The 19,586-nt window shown below is 38.0% G+C and overlaps 3 protein-coding genes across 3 annotated transcripts; 2 read left to right on the forward strand and 1 right to left on the reverse strand.

The window, feature by feature from the left end:
* The first annotated feature begins 1,462 nt into the window (after window positions 1–1,462).
* Window positions 1,463–3,573, forward strand: LOC144024114 (uncharacterized). Its single transcript, XM_077530205.1, has 3 exons — window positions 1,463–1,610; window positions 2,862–2,983; window positions 3,062–3,573. The coding sequence occupies exon 3, from the start codon at window positions 3,093–3,095 to the stop codon at window positions 3,435–3,437; it is 345 nt and encodes a 114-aa protein (XP_077386331.1). The 5' UTR covers window positions 1,463–1,610; window positions 2,862–2,983; window positions 3,062–3,092; the 3' UTR covers window positions 3,438–3,573.
* An 827-nt stretch (window positions 3,574–4,400) lies between these two features.
* rplp2a (ribosomal protein, large P2a) lies at window positions 4,401–6,575 on the forward strand. Its single transcript, XM_077530424.1, has 5 exons — window positions 4,401–4,548; window positions 5,512–5,635; window positions 6,143–6,191; window positions 6,261–6,356; window positions 6,449–6,575. The coding sequence occupies exons 2-5, from the start codon at window positions 5,513–5,515 to the stop codon at window positions 6,523–6,525; spliced, it is 345 nt and encodes a 114-aa protein (XP_077386550.1). The 5' UTR covers window positions 4,401–4,548; window position 5,512; the 3' UTR covers window positions 6,526–6,575.
* Window positions 6,576–9,673: 3,098 nt separating this feature from the next.
* LOC144024548 (uncharacterized) lies at window positions 9,674–15,156 on the reverse strand. The gene is made up of 6 exons (XM_077530930.1): window positions 14,989–15,156; window positions 12,779–13,374; window positions 12,469–12,579; window positions 12,226–12,287; window positions 11,082–11,342; window positions 9,674–10,231 (listed from the first exon to the last, which is right to left on the reverse strand). Exons 2-6 carry the CDS (start codon window positions 13,362–13,364, stop codon window positions 10,208–10,210), a joined length of 1,044 nt encoding a protein of 347 aa, XP_077387056.1. The 5' UTR covers window positions 13,365–13,374; window positions 14,989–15,156; the 3' UTR covers window positions 9,674–10,207.
* Window positions 15,157–19,586: the final 4,430 nt, after the last annotated feature.

Consider the following 19,586-nt stretch of genomic DNA (forward strand, 5'->3'; position numbering starts at 1 on the left):
CATTTTTAACCATCTCATGGGGGCGGCCATTTTGCCACTTGCTGTCGACTGCTCAGAGCACAGGTAACCAATCATAGCTCACCTGTTTTCTGAAGCTATGCCGTCATTGGTTGTTACGTGAGCGCTGAACAACTGTGATGTCATGTTTAGTCGACAGTGACAAAATGGCTGCCCCCTGATATGGATAAAAACGGGAGCATTTTCCACAAAAATTAGTTCAGACTAGCGGGCTGCTCAACATATTGTAAAGAACATTTTGGGTTGACTCGATGACTTTCGTGTAAGAGTAACTTTTTAATACATGGACATCGCAATCACAATATTGAAGGTGGCAATTTCAAGACGTGCTGACCACTGTTTCCATCATCTGTATGGTTATTTTTTTTTTTAAATGATTGATTTCCCACTTAATTCACATTGAATTGCACATGCACAATCATATGAGAGCAAATGACTGGTACGGGTGTACCTAATGAAGTGTCCAACAAGTGTACATTTGCAAACGAAAGCGCCAGAATAAAGAAAAACTTTGCTCTACCATCACTACGTTGTATGCTTGATTGACAGAAATTTAACTACTGTATAGAAGCACGTGAAAGTTAATGGTTTTATGAATACCAATCATACTAAACCCAAACTTGAAACTTCAACCCTTACTAAATAAATAGGGCTGGGTATCAATTCAGATTTCCAGAATGGATTCGATTCGATTCACAACGATTTTCGATTCAGTTGAGGAAGGAATTCATGCAGCACATATTTTAGACAGTCAAAAGTACCAATGCTGCAAAGAGTAGAAACTTCTTGCTCTAATTTAATGCATTAGTAAAAATCTGAATATTTACAGGAGGAATTGAATCCATTGCAGTTACATTAATGTAAGTTTTATTTAACATGGCCAAAAAATGATCATTTAAATCAATTACAACCACAGTACGGGGGGGGGGGGGGGGCGCGATACGATATCGATATATCAATATTTTAAACCCAGCCCTAGTTGTAAACCTTAACGCTAATTTAGGAACATTGGCCTGAAAATCTAATTTTGAACCAACCCTGACTAGAAATCCTTATACGTACAGTAATAAATAAAACGGATCCTTGTTTGAAAGCCTGCAAATATTAATTAAAAAGCCTGGCCCTTGTTCAAAACCCGCTTTTATCCCTAATATGAAACCCCAACGTTGGCTTCAGAAACCAATAAGACCCTGGATTAAAAAAAACAACAAACAAACAAACCCTGTGTTAAAATCCTGCTTTGAAATGATTTAGTAATAATTTCAAACTCTACCCCTTATTTGAAAGCCTGCTTTGAAACCTGGCCTCCAAATGATAGGTGACATTATGTTGCCATGCGGACTATTAGCGGCAATTCAGCTGATAACAGGATGCAGCGAGCGGATCACGTCCTGGAACGGCTGCGGCCGGCAGCTGAGAGAGTTTGGATGCATTTGAGTGAAGCCACAGCAGCGTCACGGCGCGTGATTCATGTGGAGCTGCGTCAGCTCGGCTTCGCTTGGCTTTGACGTCGGGCTACGTTTCAGACGCGCGCTTTCCGCCAGCAGCGCAAAACTTGTTTGACGAGCCTGACGTGCCAGCCGGAACATTAGGTACGCACCCGATGAGATCCATACAGTAGCTGACACCGATGCTAACTTCAAACACTCATTTGAAACACTAACCTTTGTTTGAAATCTGAATCTGAAGACCTAACTCATTTCAATCCTAAAATCCTAGCTTGAAGTTCCGACCCTATCTTAAAAAAAACAACTTTTGAAGCCCTGATACTGACTTCAAACCCACATTTGTATCCCTAAATCCTGTCTTGAAACCCTCATCTTTTCTTCAAACTCTAATTTTAAACCATAATCCTGAAATCCTTGAAATCCTAATTCTGTCTTGAAACGTTAACCCTATTTTAGTCTTTAAATCTGAGTTTGAAACCAAAACTCAAATTTACAATTTTAAAACCATATCCCCATTTTCAAACCCGAATTTCAAACCCCAACCATTGTTTGAAACCCTAATCCAGGCTGGAAACCCTCATCTGAAACCCTAATTTATTTATTTCTCCTTCAAAGGGTTTGAAAATTCTACAACCTTGGCTTCAAAACTTCATTTGATACCAGACCCTAAATTTGAGGCCCTAATTTGAAAGCCTGAATCTTCTTTGAAACCCAAACACAGGCTTCAAACCTCAATTTGAAACAGTAACCCAGGTTTTAAACCCTAATTTGAAACAATAATCACAGCTTTCAAATCCCAGCCCTCATTTAGACCCTAATTTGAAACCATAACGCCAAACAGAAACCCTAACACGATATCCTTTGCTTCCAAGCCTAATTTACAACTCTCGGGTTAAAACTTTAACCTAGCTTTAAAACGAAAACCCACCAGAAAGAAACCCTAACCCAGGCTTCAAAACTTAACTTGAATTCAAACTTGGATTAGACTGAAAAATGTTGAAAGTTGAAACACTCATATTTACTACTACGAACCATATTTTGAGACCCTAACCTAAACTCTGATTTAAAATCCTAATCCAGTTTTAAACCCATTTTTTGGTTGTTGTTTAAAGTACAAGTTTAAATTCTTATTTCAAATCCCTAATCCTCGTTTGAGTTGAATGCATTAGTTGAAGCCCAAACTTGATTCACTAGGCAGGCCTAATTTGAAAATTGAAACCATAAGGCAAATGTTTTGGACAGAGCTCCTGCCAAGCCTTTTCATACGATTGAATATCGTCTCTATGAACATTGCCCTCACAATGACACTGCTGCTTATCACCATCTGCCACCTTCATCCTTGATGAGGGATTTCAAAAGTGCTGAGTGCGTTCTAATCCTCAACCGTCATCTTAGCGAGGCCGGGCTGCTTCCATGTAATTACTTCTGCAACGTACTCCTCACATCGCTCAATGCAAAAGTGGACCAAACTCTGGTTCATCTTCTCTTCCTGACATCTTCCACGGCGATCTAATCAGGTAAGGATCATCATTTGTTTGGAATTCCAACAGACATTTTTTTGTTTCTTCCTAACAAGCTTTCATTGTGGTTATCAGACAAGAAGGCTCATCATTCAAGGTCTGCGCAATGGCGAACACGCACGGAGCCGAGGGTGGCCGGGAAGTGGAGGCTCCCGAGTCGGACGTGGACGAAGCTGAAGCGGCCTTATTGCACTTCGGCAAATACAACGAAGCCCGGCGGGCGCGTCCGTGGGAGCAGTGGAGCTCCAGAGAGAAGGCCAACTATTACATCGACCGCTTCTTCTTCGGCTTCCTGGTCGTCTTCCTGCTCGTGCTGTTGGCTGAGTGCGCGTACAAAATGTGGTACGTGACCAACGTCAGGAAGATTGTGGAGTTTGCGTCCGACGCTGTGGCCTTCCTCATTGACCGCCTCCTCGCTCAGGAGGGAGGCGAGGAGCTGGCTGAACTCTGAATTGGAACTCGGTTATTTTTCAACTGGGTTTTAGGAAAATAACCTGCGAAATAATTTTGTAACACACAAATGTGATGTAAATATAACTTTTATGTCTGCTTGTCGTTTCAAGGAAATAAATATGTACTCCGCAAAATGGGTCGATTTTTATTTTCATAACATTGTCGCAAAATAATTGGTGATGGTGACTTTAAAAAAAAAAAAAAAAAAGTCAACCAAAAAAAAATATTTACAATAATACATTGTGTATGAATCCCAGTCTAAACACGACATTCTGATTAATATTGTGTAAATGCTAGCTGCTCAATTGCAGTTAGCAAAATTCTCCTCTAAGGGGAAAAAACCCCAAACATTTTGAGTCATTCAAGACAGCAGCAACATGATCCCCCCCCCCTCTAATGAGTGTACATTTCGGTATAAAACTAGTTTTGTGTACAAATGTGTTTGCTTTGTTGTGCCAAATGCTTGTATTGTACTTTTGTACTTTAGGAGTTGAATCAGTAGCCTACGGCATCAACTTTACAAGTCTTTTCATTTCTTTATATATACTGTATATAAATTGATATATTGTTTTATTTTATTTATTTATTTATTTATTTATTTACACAAGGCCAACGATATCTGTAGTTAATTAGGCCTACAGAGTGTGTGAGTCCTTTAGCCACCAATAAAACGTTTCAATTATCAACTTCCGGTGTACTGTAATGCAAGGCTACTGGACAATACTCCAACCACAATAATTCGCATTATTGAACGCATTGAATTTGTGACACATAGTGTAACTACTGAAATGTCGGCAACTAGAATTGGGTAACAGCAATAACATACTCAATGGAGAATAAATTACCATGGTTGCACAATAAACAATGGCTTTAGGAGTTCAAATAAAAATTGTAATAATACAAGAGACAACAAACTTACGTCACCGTGTCCATTGAGCGTGCGCGTTGCGTTCTCCCAACACGGAAGTGATGATTTTGACTGGCGTCGAAACGGACCAATTGGATGTCAGCATCCCAGTCTTACATTTTTTAGGAACGCCCCTCCCTCCTTCCCTCTCTCTTTCGGATTTCCGAGCGTGACCGACGTTTCGTGTCTGTTCAGACTTAAAGTAAGTCCAAACCACAATCATTTGTCTCGTGTACGTACGTGATTATGTGAAAGTAATAGTATGAGGGACGCATCTACCCCGTGCCTGCATCTCACGGTCTGTAAGGTTTTAATGCCGACTTGTGTTGTGCCATAAATGGAGGACGGGGGGGAAACGATCTGCTGCCATGCTGCCATTATTACATCGTACATACAAAATTTATCTTGCTTCTACAACAAAATACATTGCGTTTACTTCAGAGAATGAAAAATGTTTACTTACGTCGTCCTCCTTCTGATCTTGCTTTCAAGTGCCTGTCGGTGGCGGTTGCTAACATTAGCAAGGGCCGGCTAGGCTAGGCTAGTTTGGCTAGGACAACAGGTCAAGAATCATCCTGTGGCTTCACTCAAATGCATCCACACTTTTTTTTTTTTTTTCATCGATTTAATAATAAAAAATAAAAAAAATGGTTACGTATATTTTCAAGGCTACATATTTTTTGTTTCATTTGAGGTTAAAAAACACTGCCCAATAAATAATCAAATTAAGGAAGTGAAAACAATTATATTCATTTCATAATCTGTTGCGTTACATTATACTTTTGGAGAATAATCAACGTGTAACAGTTCGTGGAATGACAAAAAAAAATACAAAAGCACTGTTCTTCTTAATACACAGAACCAAAGCCTTGCCTTGTAGCTTTTCATTCCTTTGTAACATTGTTTCATGGTGTTAGTTAATAGGGTAATAGGAACCACACTTAACATAAGCTTTTGTAATTTCGTTTGTATCGTTAATGTTCAAATTATCAATTTTAATCCAGGTAATTAATGTGATGGGATATTTGGTAGGATACTGCAGTGTAAAATAATTGAAATAATGCAGCTCTACTACTAGCTACTCATTCCCCAACATGACTCCGAGATGCGACTTATTTTGAAGGAAGATGTCAACCGAATTGTAATGTGTCTGTGTTGTCAACAGAATGCGTTACGTGGCCGCTTACCTGTTGGCTGTGCTCGGTGGGAACACCAGCCCCTCGGCCAAGGACATCAAGGCCATTTTGAGCAGCGTGGGGATCGAGGCTGATGATGAACGCTTAAACAAGGTATACCGTTAATTTAGCAGTATACACTACCGCTAACAAAGTCGACCTCCGTCCTTCCTGGGCGGTTAGGTTCCAGATTACGCTGCAGTAAAATTCTCTGAAATATAAATACACTTATAAATGCTCCTTAGGCATGTTCGTATTAACATTTATGGTACTTCACATTTTTTTAAGGTCTACACATTTTGAAAACAATACAAATGCATTTAAGATAAAGCAGGAGGAATGGATCACACCAAAATAATGTACACAGCAGAGTAATAACTAATAACCCTTAAATCTGCATAGTTAAGTCCCCTACATTTTCTAACATAAGTGAATTTAATTTGATCTTAAAATTTTTTAATGCACATGTCCAACATAAAATGTGCTTTTCTCACACAAGGAATGTTGAAAATTTAAATGTATTGTATTTTAAGTTCAAATCAAGTTCAACTGTAAATAGCCCAAGTTAAACATTTTGCATTAGTAATTTCTGTTTTTAACCTGAGCTGTATTCCTGTGCAGGTCATTGGTGAATTGCAAGGGAAAAACATCAATGAAGTCATGAATTCCGGTAAATGTTTTTTAATAAGATTTTTAAAATGCTTCACCAAGAAATTCAAAATTTTCCTTTTGCTTGCAGGCCTCTCGAAGTTAGCCTCCGTACCAGCGGGTGGCGCTGTGGCGGCTCCTGCCGCTACAGGCGGGGCCGCTAGCGCAGGGGCTGCACCTGCTGCTGGTACATACAAGTTACTTGTTGACATGTGTATACTTTGCATTGTAATGGGAAGCATATCAAACAATCCTGACTGTAATCATTTTGTTTTTTAGCGGAAGAGAAAAAGGAGGAGAAGAAGGAAGAATCAGAAGAGTCGGATGAAGACATGGGCTTTGGACTCTTTGATTAATCTGCCTTTAGTACTAAAAAGCAATAAAAATGTAAAAGGTTTACACAGAACACAGTGTTTGAGACTTTTTTCTTTTTTTTTTGTGTACATTCCCAAATAATTTTAAGACATTCACACTTTACAGAAGGGAAGTTCACCGTTTAGTCTTGACACAAAAACAACACAAACTGATAGTTTTTTCCTGCTGTGCTAATTTTTAATAGGTTTTGTATTTATTTTTGTCTGTCTAGACTCAGCACAACATGGAAAATAAAATTACACTGTCCATTGCTTGGCCAAAATTTACGCACAAAAGAATTTGCTATTGTAATTATTTAACAGGTTAACATTTCCGATACGATTGTTGGCCTCTTCTGGTGATGGGATTGTCTTACTGTTAGTGTGGTTGCCACCCATGACGACCAACAGCACACATCACTAAAAGATGTCTGTTGTAGTACCGAAGTTGGCATGCGAGAGGCAGTAAAGTGCCACTTGTGAAACGCTTCCCACTCTTAACAAGACCATAAATATTGCCATAATATCAACCTTACAACACAGAAACCAATGACAAAAAAAAAACACCAGACAGTTTGCGTTGAGAAAAACAAATATGAAAGGAAAGCCCACAGGCGAGATTTAAATCTGATTCCTTGAAAAAGGAAAAAATCGAAAACTCAACATGACCTCACTGTACATCCAGATTGACAACAAAAACAACTTCAAAATATAAATAATTGTATTCCTTGAAATGTATTCCTTGTCATTTGCAATCAATATACTCCTGATCATATCTGTTAGGTAAGCCCCCCCCCCCCACAGGAAGTTGCGCCATGCCGCATATCTCCAACCACACACTGATGTCACAAGTGGTGTCACTGCTGCTACTTTTGTTACTGTGCTACTTTGGCACTTCCTGTTTCACTTAGCTCGTATAAGAAAACAACTGTGCTGGAATTGCAATGGGGAAGCCGCGACAGGCGACCATAATGCATTTTTACCAGTCTGACTTGACCAGTCTGAGGCTGTCCAAGAAAAGCATGTGATTTATTTTCGACTTGTTCATAAACAGCCATAATTATTTTTCAAAATGAAAAACATACGAAACGCTGAGAAAGCTTGCCTTAACCTATTTTTCAGCTAGAAAAAAACAAAACAAAAAAAAACCTAAAATTTGGAGTTGTGATTTTTTTTTTCTGCGTTTGGATATACGTATATATACACTGAAACCCATTTCTATTTAAATGTGCAATAAAAGTCATGAATGTTCTTTTTTTTTAATAGATAAAAAGCACCATATTAGTATTATTATTGCACAGCAGTAATATTGGCATCCATTAAAATCCTAAAAAACATGTTTCTTCATATTTGTGAGTTAAAAAAAAAACCCAATTCAGGTAGGTAGAAAACTGTCGAATATAAAAACTACAATCAGAAAATATAGCATGACATATTTTTCACTGGACAAGCACACTATTGTCATCCAGTCAAATGTATTTTTCTCCTATTTCCCCAAGGATTTTTATTTTTTAATTTACTTATTTACAATTGTCATCTAAAACAGGAAAGATGTCACCATGTTATGTTTCTATATAAGGTCCATTAAAAGGACACCAATAAAAGTCTTATAAAATAGTGTGTTATATATGCAGTTGGCTGTTTTCAAAATCTCTCTCTTATTCCCTACTCTGGAATACACAAAGTACCATGTCAAAAAATTAAATACATAAAAGTGCCACCATCAAAATCAATATTAACGTACAGCGGTGTTGTAGGACTAAGTGTTCATTAAAAAAATTAAAAAAAATAAATCCTATATTTATTATTATCATGAGCCGCTGCCATTCATTATGCACTATTTGAATATTAACATACATACAGTACAGGGAAATATATTACTGTACTAAACTGTAGTGGGTAATGAATCATTTTCAACACCTCCACATTGTTTTCCATGAGGTACAGGATTTCATTCGAATGTGTCGATCAGTTACCCGCATGTTTCCGTGTCGGAAGTAACATCTCATGCGACGGGACGTTGGCGTTCCTCGTCCCAGACTGTCTGCGGGGGGAAAACCTGTTCCTCAGGTGGCATCCATCAGATTACGCTTCCTCCTTGCGGCCGACATGTTGCCACATTCCATCTCTTAATTACACACTCGCTTTGGGCCAAAATGAGGTGTGGCGAGGTTCTGTGTTACATAATTCAACTCCAGATCTTCCTAAACTTCTCGACATGGTGGAATTTCTGCGCTCCATTTCGCATGCTTCCACGCAGCAGGATGTTGTTCCTACAAGCCAGGTGGAATGTATTAGGTTGACAAAAGGCGTGGCGCTTGTTTGACTTTCCCCGATTGGCTTACTGTGCTTTTGGCATATTTAGGCTAACACAACACGATGCTAATCTGCTCCAACTTTGTCCTACACATAAAAACGACATGACAGCTTTTGTTGATTCGACATTTTTATTTTACAAGATGAATGCCTGCATTCACGTTAAAAACATTTCGCATCTGATTGGTGCTTATGATAAATAAGACTAACACAAAAAACAACAACTTTTTTTAGTTATGAAATTGTGGGATAGTAAACAATATTGCACAGGGTTGATTTAAAACAAAATCAATAAAACATGACGTCATTCACAGTCATCAAAAATACTGGAGTTACACTGCGAGTCCAAGTACTCAATTATGTGATCATCCATCCATTTTCTTGACCGCTTATTCCTCACAAGGGTCGCGGGGGCTGCTGGCGCCTATCTCAGCTGGCTCTGGGCAGTAGGCGGGGGACACCCTGGACTGGTTGCCAACCAATCGCAGGGCACAGAGACGAACAACCATCCACACTCACACGCACACCTAGGGACAATTCGGAGCGGCCAATTAACCTGCCATGCATGTCTTTGGAATGTGGGAGGAGACCGGAGTACCCGGAGAAGACCCACGCGGGCACGGGGAGAACATGCAAACTCCACCCAGGAAGGTCCGAGCCTGGACTCGAACCGGAGACCTCAGAACTGGGAAGCGGACGTGCTAACCACTCGACTACCGTGCCGCCCTTATGTGATCATGATACGTATTTTTATTTTTATTTTATTTAATTTTTTTAGCCGTAGTTTAAGTGGAAAATCCAAATTGAGGCCCCGGGGCTCGATCTGGTCCCTTGCATCTTTTTTTTTTTTTTTTTTTTAAATTTTGCTAAATTGTCTTTTTTTCTCCTGATAAAAATCTGTGTGAGCCAATATGTCTGTTTACAGTTTACAGTGATGTAGCACGTGAAACAATCCCACAGATGTTCAAATTGCACGTGAATAGCTCGATCTGATCTCCTCCGCCCATTGATTTAAAAGAGGGTCTACATTTACTGTACTCCACTGGCCGATGTCCACAATTATTTAGCTTATCTAAAGACGTACACGTCTCTGATGTAGCATTTTTACTTCACATTTAATCGCCTGTGTGTTTTTTTTTTTTTTTCATGATTGTGTCACTCGAACTCTGCAGCATGACTCTACTCCAATCGTAGATCCAGCGACTATGTTGAAGTTCCATTTGGAATGTCCTCAAAGTATCCGCAAGCAAATTATGCTCTTCTGGCATAATTAAACACAAGTGAGTCAAACTTGCATCACATCCTGATCCTCAGCTTGGCTTCACGTCTTCCGGAAATGTTGTCAGCATTTGCATAGCCGCCTCCTCCGTCATTGGGGATGATCCGAACACGCCTGCAAGACACCGCAGACCGATTTTATATCTCAAAATACGCAATCATTTAGTGAAGTGATTTTCAACAATTGTGCTGTCAGAGATCATCAGGTATGCTCCACCTTTCTTTGTTCATCTAGTGAAAGGCGGAAAGAAGAAATGTTCTTCCTGTTATGACTGGGTCATGACAGGGTTATGTTTGGGACATGACCATGAGGTCAAGTGTCTGTTTCGAACTGATGTAACCGGCATCTAGTTTCAACTGGTCTTAAGCTATGTGATGTCAGGAGCTATGTGATGTTCATGAATCTTTCATCTCTTTATATGGTCAACAGCCAATCAGATCATTCCATGTCAGTCCTGTTACCCACATGTCTAGCCACAACCAATCAGATCGATTCACTGTCTATATAAGCCTGTCTGAGAAATGTGTGTTTTTGTCGGATTATTCCGCTGTCCAGCTGGCCACCTGCTCCTCTTTTCCTCAATGCCTTCTCGTTGTTTCGGGTCAAGTCAAGTTAGTTTCAAGCCTCTTGTTGTTATGCGAATAAAGTGTTAAACTCCTATTTACGTCTGCGCTTTTGGGATCCAAACTCAGAACATAACACTTCCATTAGATGGCAAATGGCGCATAATTACCTGCGCATCCTCCTGCTGCCATTTATACAACAAAATAACAGCTTTCGGATCAATTAAAGCGGCCCAGATTTCATGCTAATTAAATGAGTAAATTGAGACAAGATCGACATTATATTATATCACATCATATATCATATATTACCTATGTATACTGTAAATCTCTTCTTTTTGTGATGTTTTTGGTGTTCCCCGAATTTTAAACTGATCAAGAAAGTGATCTTAATGTCTTACTTGTTTATACTCAAATCGATCTTGCAGGTAGCGGTTGCCCAGGCCGGTGATGTGCCCGACGTTCTGGCGGGAGAGGCCGGCGACACGAGCCGTGAAGTCCAAAGTGAAGGCCAGCTTGACCAGCTCGGGTGCCGTGGACAGGACGGTGGGCTGGTTACGCGTGGGCGACGCCTCCTTCTCCAAGTAGGCGTCGGCCAGCCTCTGGAAGGACGTGTATGTCATCCCCTGGAAGAAGTTGCTCAGGGTGGCGTTGTCTTTAATCTGCATGGCAAAGCAGACAGAAAGTGGAAATGGCAATCAAGAAAATCCTTCAAGTTGTTGAGTTCTAATCAACTGCTGCTACGTTCGAATCCATGCTAATCTCTTCAGGTGTGGCCGTTGTTTACAAGCTTGAAAGTCAATAGTGGGCAATGACGCAGGACTAAATAGCGCACACATGCATGTTGAAGCTTGAACTTTGGCTACCATGACTACTTATCTCTTTATTTGTGATACAGCTCCTTAATCACAATAATGTTTGACCCATTTAACAACCTTTCTACCCATTTAGCCTTATACGTAGGCTCATCTAACCTACCTAAGGACGTAACTTCGTTTTACCAACGATTTAACCTACTGCACCTACTAACCTCCAAACTACCTAAGCTACTCAATCTATCCACTCATTAGCATACCTGCCTACCTACTCTACCGATGTACCTCCCCATTCAACCCATATGTACCAAATCAACTCAACTATCCAACTTACCTATCCATCTAACATTTACCTACCCATTTAACCTAACTACAGTATATGTTACCCAACTATTATACCGTCTTAGCTAGCTAGCTAGCTAGCTATCTCCCTACCTAACCTACATATAACTGCCACCGCAACAAAAACCCCCATCTGTAATGTAGGTCAGTCTGCAAGTTTGTGTACGTTATTTTTACAGCTTATTGACCAATCGAAATTGTTGCTCTCCTTGATGATGTAATGCTAATGACTGAAGTTACTGAACAAACATTCTGCCCGTCGCCAGCGCTATGTAACCTACCCACCTGCAATATATTTGACCTGATTGGTGATGAATCGTTTGTCCATGAGTAATATGTGAAATGAATATTAGATTTGTTAGAATTCGGGTAATGGCCGCTGACTGACCTTTCCGTCGATAGCGTCTCCTTGCTCCTTTGTCAAAGCAATGATCCGGTTGATGACTTCCTCTGCGGGGAAGGAAATTGAACAAGAGATTGAGTTGGTCTACCATCCATCCATTTCTTGACCAACCTACCGAGAACAATTAAGTCACACCTCTAGGTTGAGTTGTCAACAACGTGAACCACTATACCATGGGCCCCAAATATGCTAGCAACATTATGAGAACAATGCAAAAATAGTGCTTACCATCGGACATGGTCACCACCTCCTCATTTTCCTTGACCTCGTGGAGAATCTTCTCCAGCTCCTCGGACACCTTCTCGTAGTAGGAGATGGTCGGTTCCACGCTCACCACAGCTGAAAATAAACAATGGGACATTAGTCAATTCAATGCATACCTTCTAACCAAACAGATTTCCAACCAGTGTGCCAATAGGAATCGATCCAATAATTGGTCTAAAAATGGTCTTTTTACTCCAAATACTGTATGTCTGCTCATCTATCTATGTCAGAACAATTCAATGGTCGTCCACTAGATGCGGTTGTGAAATCATACCTTCTACTCCGGTGATGTCTGCCAGGTTCAAGTCCTCTTTTTTGATCTTAATGAGGGACAGGCGCCTCTTGGAGAACCGTCTTTTCAAAGCCGTTCTCTTTGAGGACTTCTTCTTAATCGAGGAGGCCGGAGTGGAGGCAGGCAAACACACGACGGTGTGGTCCGCGTCATCGTCGGATGCCTCCGGAACGTCAGCCGGACTCTCCTGCTCCTCATCTTTCTCCTCAGCGCCCCTCCGCGAGAACAGACCCAGGAAGTTCTTCCACAGGGACGGCTTTTTGTTCTTCTTGGACTTTTTGCTGACCTTGTCGTCCGGCGGTATGTCCGGCGGAGTTTCGTCGGGAGCGAGCGAACGGAACGTACCGTCGTCCAAGGCTCCGGCCAAGTGAATGGAAGGGTCGCTGGAGTGTCTGCGGTGCCTTTTGGGGATGGTCACCCATTTGAGTTTGCGCTCGGCTCGCTTGATGCCCAGCGATTCGTCGTTGAGGCTGAGGCTGCGTTTGACGTAGACCTCCAGAAGACGTCGCGTGTCGTTGGGCGCCACCGAAATCACGGGGCTGTTGTTGGGCCATCGTTGGGCTTCCATGGTGGGACAACTGCAACCACAAGAGAATAAATGTATGTTTATAAATTGTATCTGTTTGCCTTGTGTTTTTCTTTTTCTTTTTTTCCTTCAACTGCGAAAAAAAACAATGTATTTTTTGCTTCTTGATAATATTGCACTTTTTTTTTTATTACAAAAATTCTATAAAAATGGAGTATAAAAACTATACTTTAAATAATATACTTTATATCATTTTATTAGTTATGCTTTATTTGAATTATTTGCAGCTAGTACACTTTCTTGATTGGACTTATTTTTAAGATATTTAAAAAAAATAAATCAGGTTTAATTTAGCCTCATATTTTGTGTTAGGAAAGACCTGGACGTGGCCATAAATAGTTCCCCTAAAAACTTTTCTAACTTTTTATATTTGTGTGAACTGTAAATGAGTCACCTTTTTGGGAAGTCAACAGAACGTAAGATGTCGCATTCGAGGCTTATTGTTGCACAATATTAAATCTTTTTGTCATATTGTGAATCAACAAGTGACTTTCAATGACTCAAACAAAGGCGAACAGACTTCTTGCATTAGAGGCTATTAATTGGCCCAGCAATATATAACAAATCTAACAATTTTTTTTTAACATGTTTTTTCTTCATTTTAATTTCTGTGTGTAGATACGTTATAAAAATGAAACATTTTATTATTATTATTATTATTATTATTATTATTATTAAATTATTATTTTTAAATTATTATTTGTTGCCAATACACTCTCTTGACTGTTTTTTGGGGGGGTTTTTTTGGTAAAAAAAAAAAAAAAGTATGTTCCTCTTAATTTATACTCACTTTCCCTTTTTATAAATCTGGTTTGTAAAAAATTCATGATGGGCTTTATACATTATTTTAAGGCGGTTAAACTCCATCAATTCATTGACTTTTAAAGTTTTTAGTCATATAAATAATGGTTTAGTGTGGTCTCTGTATCCACAACCAAAAATGACACGAAAAGCACGTTTCTGTATAAGTCAAATGGGTTCCGTGTAGGTTTTGCCTGCACACTCCTACACTTCAATGCAATAGGTCAAGTATGGAACAATCAATTAATTATATAACAATAACAATGCAACCTATTAGAAGCTAATTAACCCATCTTAGCCAGGGGTGCCAATAATTATAGAAGGAAGTGTATATATGTTATTGAATGCACACATTATCTTTTCTTTTTTTCTGTTTTGTTTTTGCTTCAGGAATTTTATCCACTGCAGTGCACTTTGTTGACTGGACTCGAACCATTTCTGTACGCATTGAATTTACCTGTGTAACTGAATATATATGAAGCGCAAATAACTCTCTGCTCTAATCCAATTATTTGCATTAGGAAAACAAAAATGCAGCTAAATTTCTCTAAAAGTGCATCAAAAGTAAAAAGAAAACAAAAACAAAAACAAAAAAACACCTGACATAATGCAAGGAATCTGCAGAAGAAGAAAACAGCTTTTGCATGATCAGAGAATTGATTCACAATAAACACAAATGTTGATGTAGATGATGAAGTGCTGTATATCGAACGTGAAATGCAGTCACCTTAACGGCAGAATATACGTGTTAATTTAATAACATTGTTTTTTCATTTAAAAAAAAAAAACATGATTAAATACTCACGTAGTTGAGTGCGATGAGGTCAACTGCTTAGAAATGACTTCGTATGTTTCTGTGTGCGCTTTCAAAAGAGGAACTTCACTCTTCTGCTGCTGCTTCTTGTTTGTTGGCAGCCTCAGTGCTCCACTTCCTCACCTGAGCTGGTGTGACGTTGCCGCCCACGTCAGGCCAGGGGGCGGGGACGGAAACTCCCTCCTCACCTGCACCAACCAGGTGTCATGACTGTATTAGGCAACCTCTCCACGATTGGCCCTGATGACTCGTTTTATGGAAGCAACAACTGGCTGACCCACTTTCTCTTTTATTCTATTCATCCAAGTTGCTTCACTTGCATGGCATAAAAGGATAGACAATTATAATACAATAATTCATGCTTAACTAGTAAATCTTTTTTGAGTAACTTAAAAAAGTTTTAAATAATCCTCCATTTTTTTTTTTAGCCTGCAAATTCCAATTTGTTTGCACAAACGTGCATGTTGGAAAACAATCTTAAAAATGAAATTCTTATACAATGCGCACATGTGGATTCGATGGTGAAACACACAAAAAAAGACCGTCTGAGCTACCGTAATGTGAGTAGTTTTTATGCTGAGGATAATAAATATATACCTAAGAGTAATGTTGTAATGTTGCTATGTCTACATCAATTATTTGTGTTTCAAAGGTTTTTCAAACCCTTAATTTTGAAACTTGGGAATTGTTTGAAATCCCCCCCCCACCCCCCCCCCCCCCCCCCCGCCCACCACCACAAAAAGAAAGAGAGCGAGACAGAGAGGGAGAGAACAAGAAAACAAAAGAAAGAAAGAAAGAAAGACAAAAATGAAGGGAGGAAGGGAGAAAGAAAGAAAGAAAGAAAGAAAGAAAGAAAGAAATGAAGGAAGGAAGGAGGAAAAAAGAAAGAAATTAATGAAGGAAGGAAGAAAGAAAGAAAGACGAAAATGAAGGGAGGAAGGAAGGAAGAAAGAAAGAAAGAAAGAAAGAAAGAAAGACAAAAATGAAGGGATGAAGTAAGGAAGAAAGAAAGAATGAAAGACAAAAATGAATGAATAAATAAATAAATAAATAAATAAAGAAAGAAAGAAAGAAAGAAAGAAAGAAATGAAGGAAGGAAGGAAGAAAAGAAAGAAAGAAAGAATGACAAAAATGAAGGGAGGAAGGGAGAAAGAAAGAAAGAAAGAAAGAAAGAAATGAACAAAGAAATGAAGGAAGGAAGGAAGAAAAAAGAAAGAAAGGAATGAAGGAAGGAAGGAAGAAACAATGAAAGAAAGAAAGAAAGAAAGAAAGAAAGAAAGAAAGACGAAAATGAAGCGAGGAAGGAAGGAAGAAAGAAAGAAAGACAAAAATGAAGGGATGAAGTAAGGAAGAAAGAAAGAATGAAAGACAAAAATGAATGAATAAATAAAGAAAGAAAGAAAGAAAGAAAGAAAGAAAGAAAGAAAGAAAGAAAGAAAGAAAGAAAGAAAGAAAGAAAGAAATGAAGGAAGGAAGAAAAGAAAGAAAGAATGACAAAAATGAAGGGAGGAAGGAAGGAAGAAAGAAACAATGAAAGACAAAAATGAAGAAAGAAAGAAAGAAAGAAAGAAAGAAAGAAAGACAAAAATTAAGGGAGGAAGGAAGGAAGGAAGAATGAAAGACAAAAATGAAGAAAGAAAGAAAGAAAGAAAGAAAGAAAGAAAGAAAGAAAGAAAGAAAGAAAGAAAAGTGTCTCGTTCAGGAAATCCTGTTTTGCCCTCCAAGTCCCTCCAGGCTGATTTCCAGGAAGCACAACCACTTCTCCCAAAGTTGCCGCCCTTCTCCGTTTACTAAGAGATCATCTGACTTAAAGTGAGTCAGCGGCCGCCATGTTTGTTTACACCAAAACCTACAATCACTTTTATCATGTTTATCACTCTTGAGTATCACGTAAGGGGGACTTTTCCCCCTTTATTTTTGTTACTGTGCTGTTATGTATTCATAAATCACAAAGTGGGTTTAACAATGAAGTCATACAGGTTGAAACCCGCACTGAGCACAAAATGTTTAAATTGACATTTCCTTGTATTTGAAAGAAGTACATATAAATGTGGTAGGAAGGAAGTACAAATTTTGGGGGTTCTGGAAACAGTCAACAAGTATCTAGTTCTAGTACCACACATAGTCAGAAGACGGCACTCTAATGACATATACTTTTAACATTATGCTTGAAGTCAAATCAACGGTACGTCCCATCAGGATTGTCTCAGAAAATTTGAATATCGTGATTCTTTATTTTCTGCAATGTAATTAAAATTAATTGCTTTTTTAATTGCATGTAATTGTATGACAGAAAATAAAGGACTTTATCACAATATTCTAATTTTGTGAGACAGTCCTGTACCTCTAGATTTTTTTTGAATAAATAAAAATGGTGTTGCACATTGCTTGACAAGAAATTGTAATTTAATTTTAGTTATAGTCTTTTGACTCAAATGAATTAAAGTTTTAGTCATAATTCAGTCATCTGATTGTATTTTAGTTTTAATCCAATTTTACTCGACGAGAAAAAAAAAGAGCAATATTAGTCGAGTTGAACTGACAATAATATAACTTAGTTTTCACCTAAATAAAAAAAACATGCACAATTGCTTGAGATTAATCTTACAGCTGCACAATAAATATAAAAACGTTTGAACAATAAATAAAGTGCTGTGAACACTGATTGGATTGTGTGAATTTTCGTCACTGTGTTGTTTTCATTTTCATTTTTAAGTCATTGACGAAATTGTCAGTCAGTTTTAGTTATCGTTATAGTCTCAATGAATCACTTGATTTTAGTTTTTGTTTAATTTTTATCTGTAAAAAAAAAAATGAGACTAAAATTATGATGACAATTTTTCGAAATTATCACTGCTGCACGTCCCACTTGCCTTAAAACTGAAAATGGACACTTGCGTCAACTGGGCACATTAGCTGCTAGCCCGATAGCCGCTTGATCGAACTTTGACTGTACACCAATGCCGAGGGATTATGCTGTTATTAATGTATTTATTTATTAGGTGCTCTGTATTAAATATAAAAATATATATTAGGAACAATGGGGCCACCTGCTGGATCAGTTGGGGCTGCGAACTCCCACTAACTCCTTCCCACTAACTGCTAGTTTGATAGCTAAACTTCTAGCGGCTAACTGCTAATGTTAGCATTGTACTGCACTTGTATTAAGGGCAAGTAGGGAAATGCCCCGCTACATCCAGCAGAGGGCACTGTTGCTAGCTTTTTAACAAATCGGCAGCCACCTAAACATTAGCTGCAAGTCAAGTGATGGTTTTTATGAAGCTAATTCATATTTTTCTTCTTTTTTTTCAGTTGAATCCAAAAGCTAACGCGAAACACGTCCCAGCAATGTCAGTGCGCTGAATAGACACGCAGGAGTACGCCACGATCAATAAGACGCGGCGCTTCTAAGCTGCTCGCGTCGTGATCAAGGTCAGTCCATCCGTCAGCGCAGCTTGACGCCATATTGAACTCGAATGCTGAACTTTGACGCCTGTTTTACATGCAGCTCGTGTGCAGTCCGCTGACTAAGCAGAAATTCGACACGCTGAGTTGTGACTTGCCCGCCTTTTCTGCAAGACCCATCAATTGTTTTCCAAGGAGGGGCATGGCTTAATTGTCCGGTCATGCGACCGTTGCTATTTTTAGACCGTGATGTAAAAATGCGCAATACGAGTACGCAATGGAAATATGGATAATATTACATCAAAAATACAAAAAAAAAACAAAACATTATAATTAATTCAACATATCAGACAAAAAAAAAAAAAAAAAAGGAAAAATATAAGGTACTCAAAATATTTTTTAAATGCAAAAATTGGAAGACTATCGGATAAAAATTAGAAAAATACATATTGGATTATAAAACTCCAAATTATTAGTGTAGTAACATACACATGCAAACAATAATACAAAGTATTAGACATAAAAGTAACATTGGTTACAAAAAAAAAATACAAAGATTTTAACAATTAATATTACATGTATAATGTTTCTATGATCTAAAACAATTTAAACAACACATAAATGTAAAAAAAAAACAAAAAAAAACTGTTGAAAATCTGTAAAATATCAGACAAAATACTGAAATATTACAGAAAACAAATTAAAAAACAAACAAAAATATTTGGAAATAATGAAAAAATATTAGGCACAAATTTGAACATAAAACTACAGACAAAAAAAAGTCCAAAATTAATTTATGAACAATTACCTTAATATAAAAAACAGGTCAAAATACACTTATAAACAATAAAATAATAATTGGAAAACAAAAATAACCAAATAATTAAAATGAATTATTTTTAAAAAATCATTAAAAATTATATTAAAAATACAAACATATTTGATAAAATCCCAAATTATTGGATGAAAAATACACCAAAAATATTATGAAAACATACGCAAATATACCAAAGATAGAAAAAAAAAATACATTTTTGATAAAATAATAACCAATTATTCAAAAGTTACATTAGATTAAAAAAAAAAAGAAAAACACATTAACATGAAAAACAATAACTTTATGTCAAAATTCCAAATAATATTAGCTAAAAAAAAAAAAAAAAAAAAAATTGTCAAAAATATTC

This window comes from Festucalex cinctus, chromosome 8 (genome assembly GCF_051991245.1).
Source record: "Festucalex cinctus isolate MCC-2025b chromosome 8, RoL_Fcin_1.0, whole genome shotgun sequence".
NCBI classification, from domain to species: domain Eukaryota; kingdom Metazoa; phylum Chordata; class Actinopteri; order Syngnathiformes; family Syngnathidae; genus Festucalex; species Festucalex cinctus.

Excerpts from the sequence above, each read along its gene's own strand:
- LOC144024548 (XM_077530930.1), bottom strand. The coding sequence starts at position 13,364 with ATGGAAGCCCAACGATGGCCCAACAACAGCCCCGTGATTTCGGTGGCG. Across the intron at positions 11,343-12,225 it reads GAGACGCTATCGACGGAAAG|ATTAAAGACAACGCCACCCT; the intron begins GTCAGTCAGCGG and ends TTTGCCATGCAG. Across the intron at positions 10,232-11,081 it reads ATCGATTTGAGTATAAACAA|GCGTGTTCGGATCATCCCCA; the intron begins GTAAGACATTAA and ends GGTGTCTTGCAG.
- LOC144024114 (XM_077530205.1), top strand. The coding sequence starts at position 3,093 with ATGGCGAACACGCACGGAGCCGAGGGTGGCCGGGAAGTGGAGGCTCCC.
- rplp2a (XM_077530424.1), top strand. The coding sequence starts at position 5,513 with ATGCGTTACGTGGCCGCTTACCTGTTGGCTGTGCTCGGTGGGAACACC. Across the intron at positions 6,192-6,260 it reads CAATGAAGTCATGAATTCCG|GCCTCTCGAAGTTAGCCTCC; the intron begins GTAAATGTTTTT and ends TTTTGCTTGCAG. Across the intron at positions 6,357-6,448 it reads AGGGGCTGCACCTGCTGCTG|CGGAAGAGAAAAAGGAGGAG; the intron begins GTACATACAAGT and ends TTTGTTTTTTAG.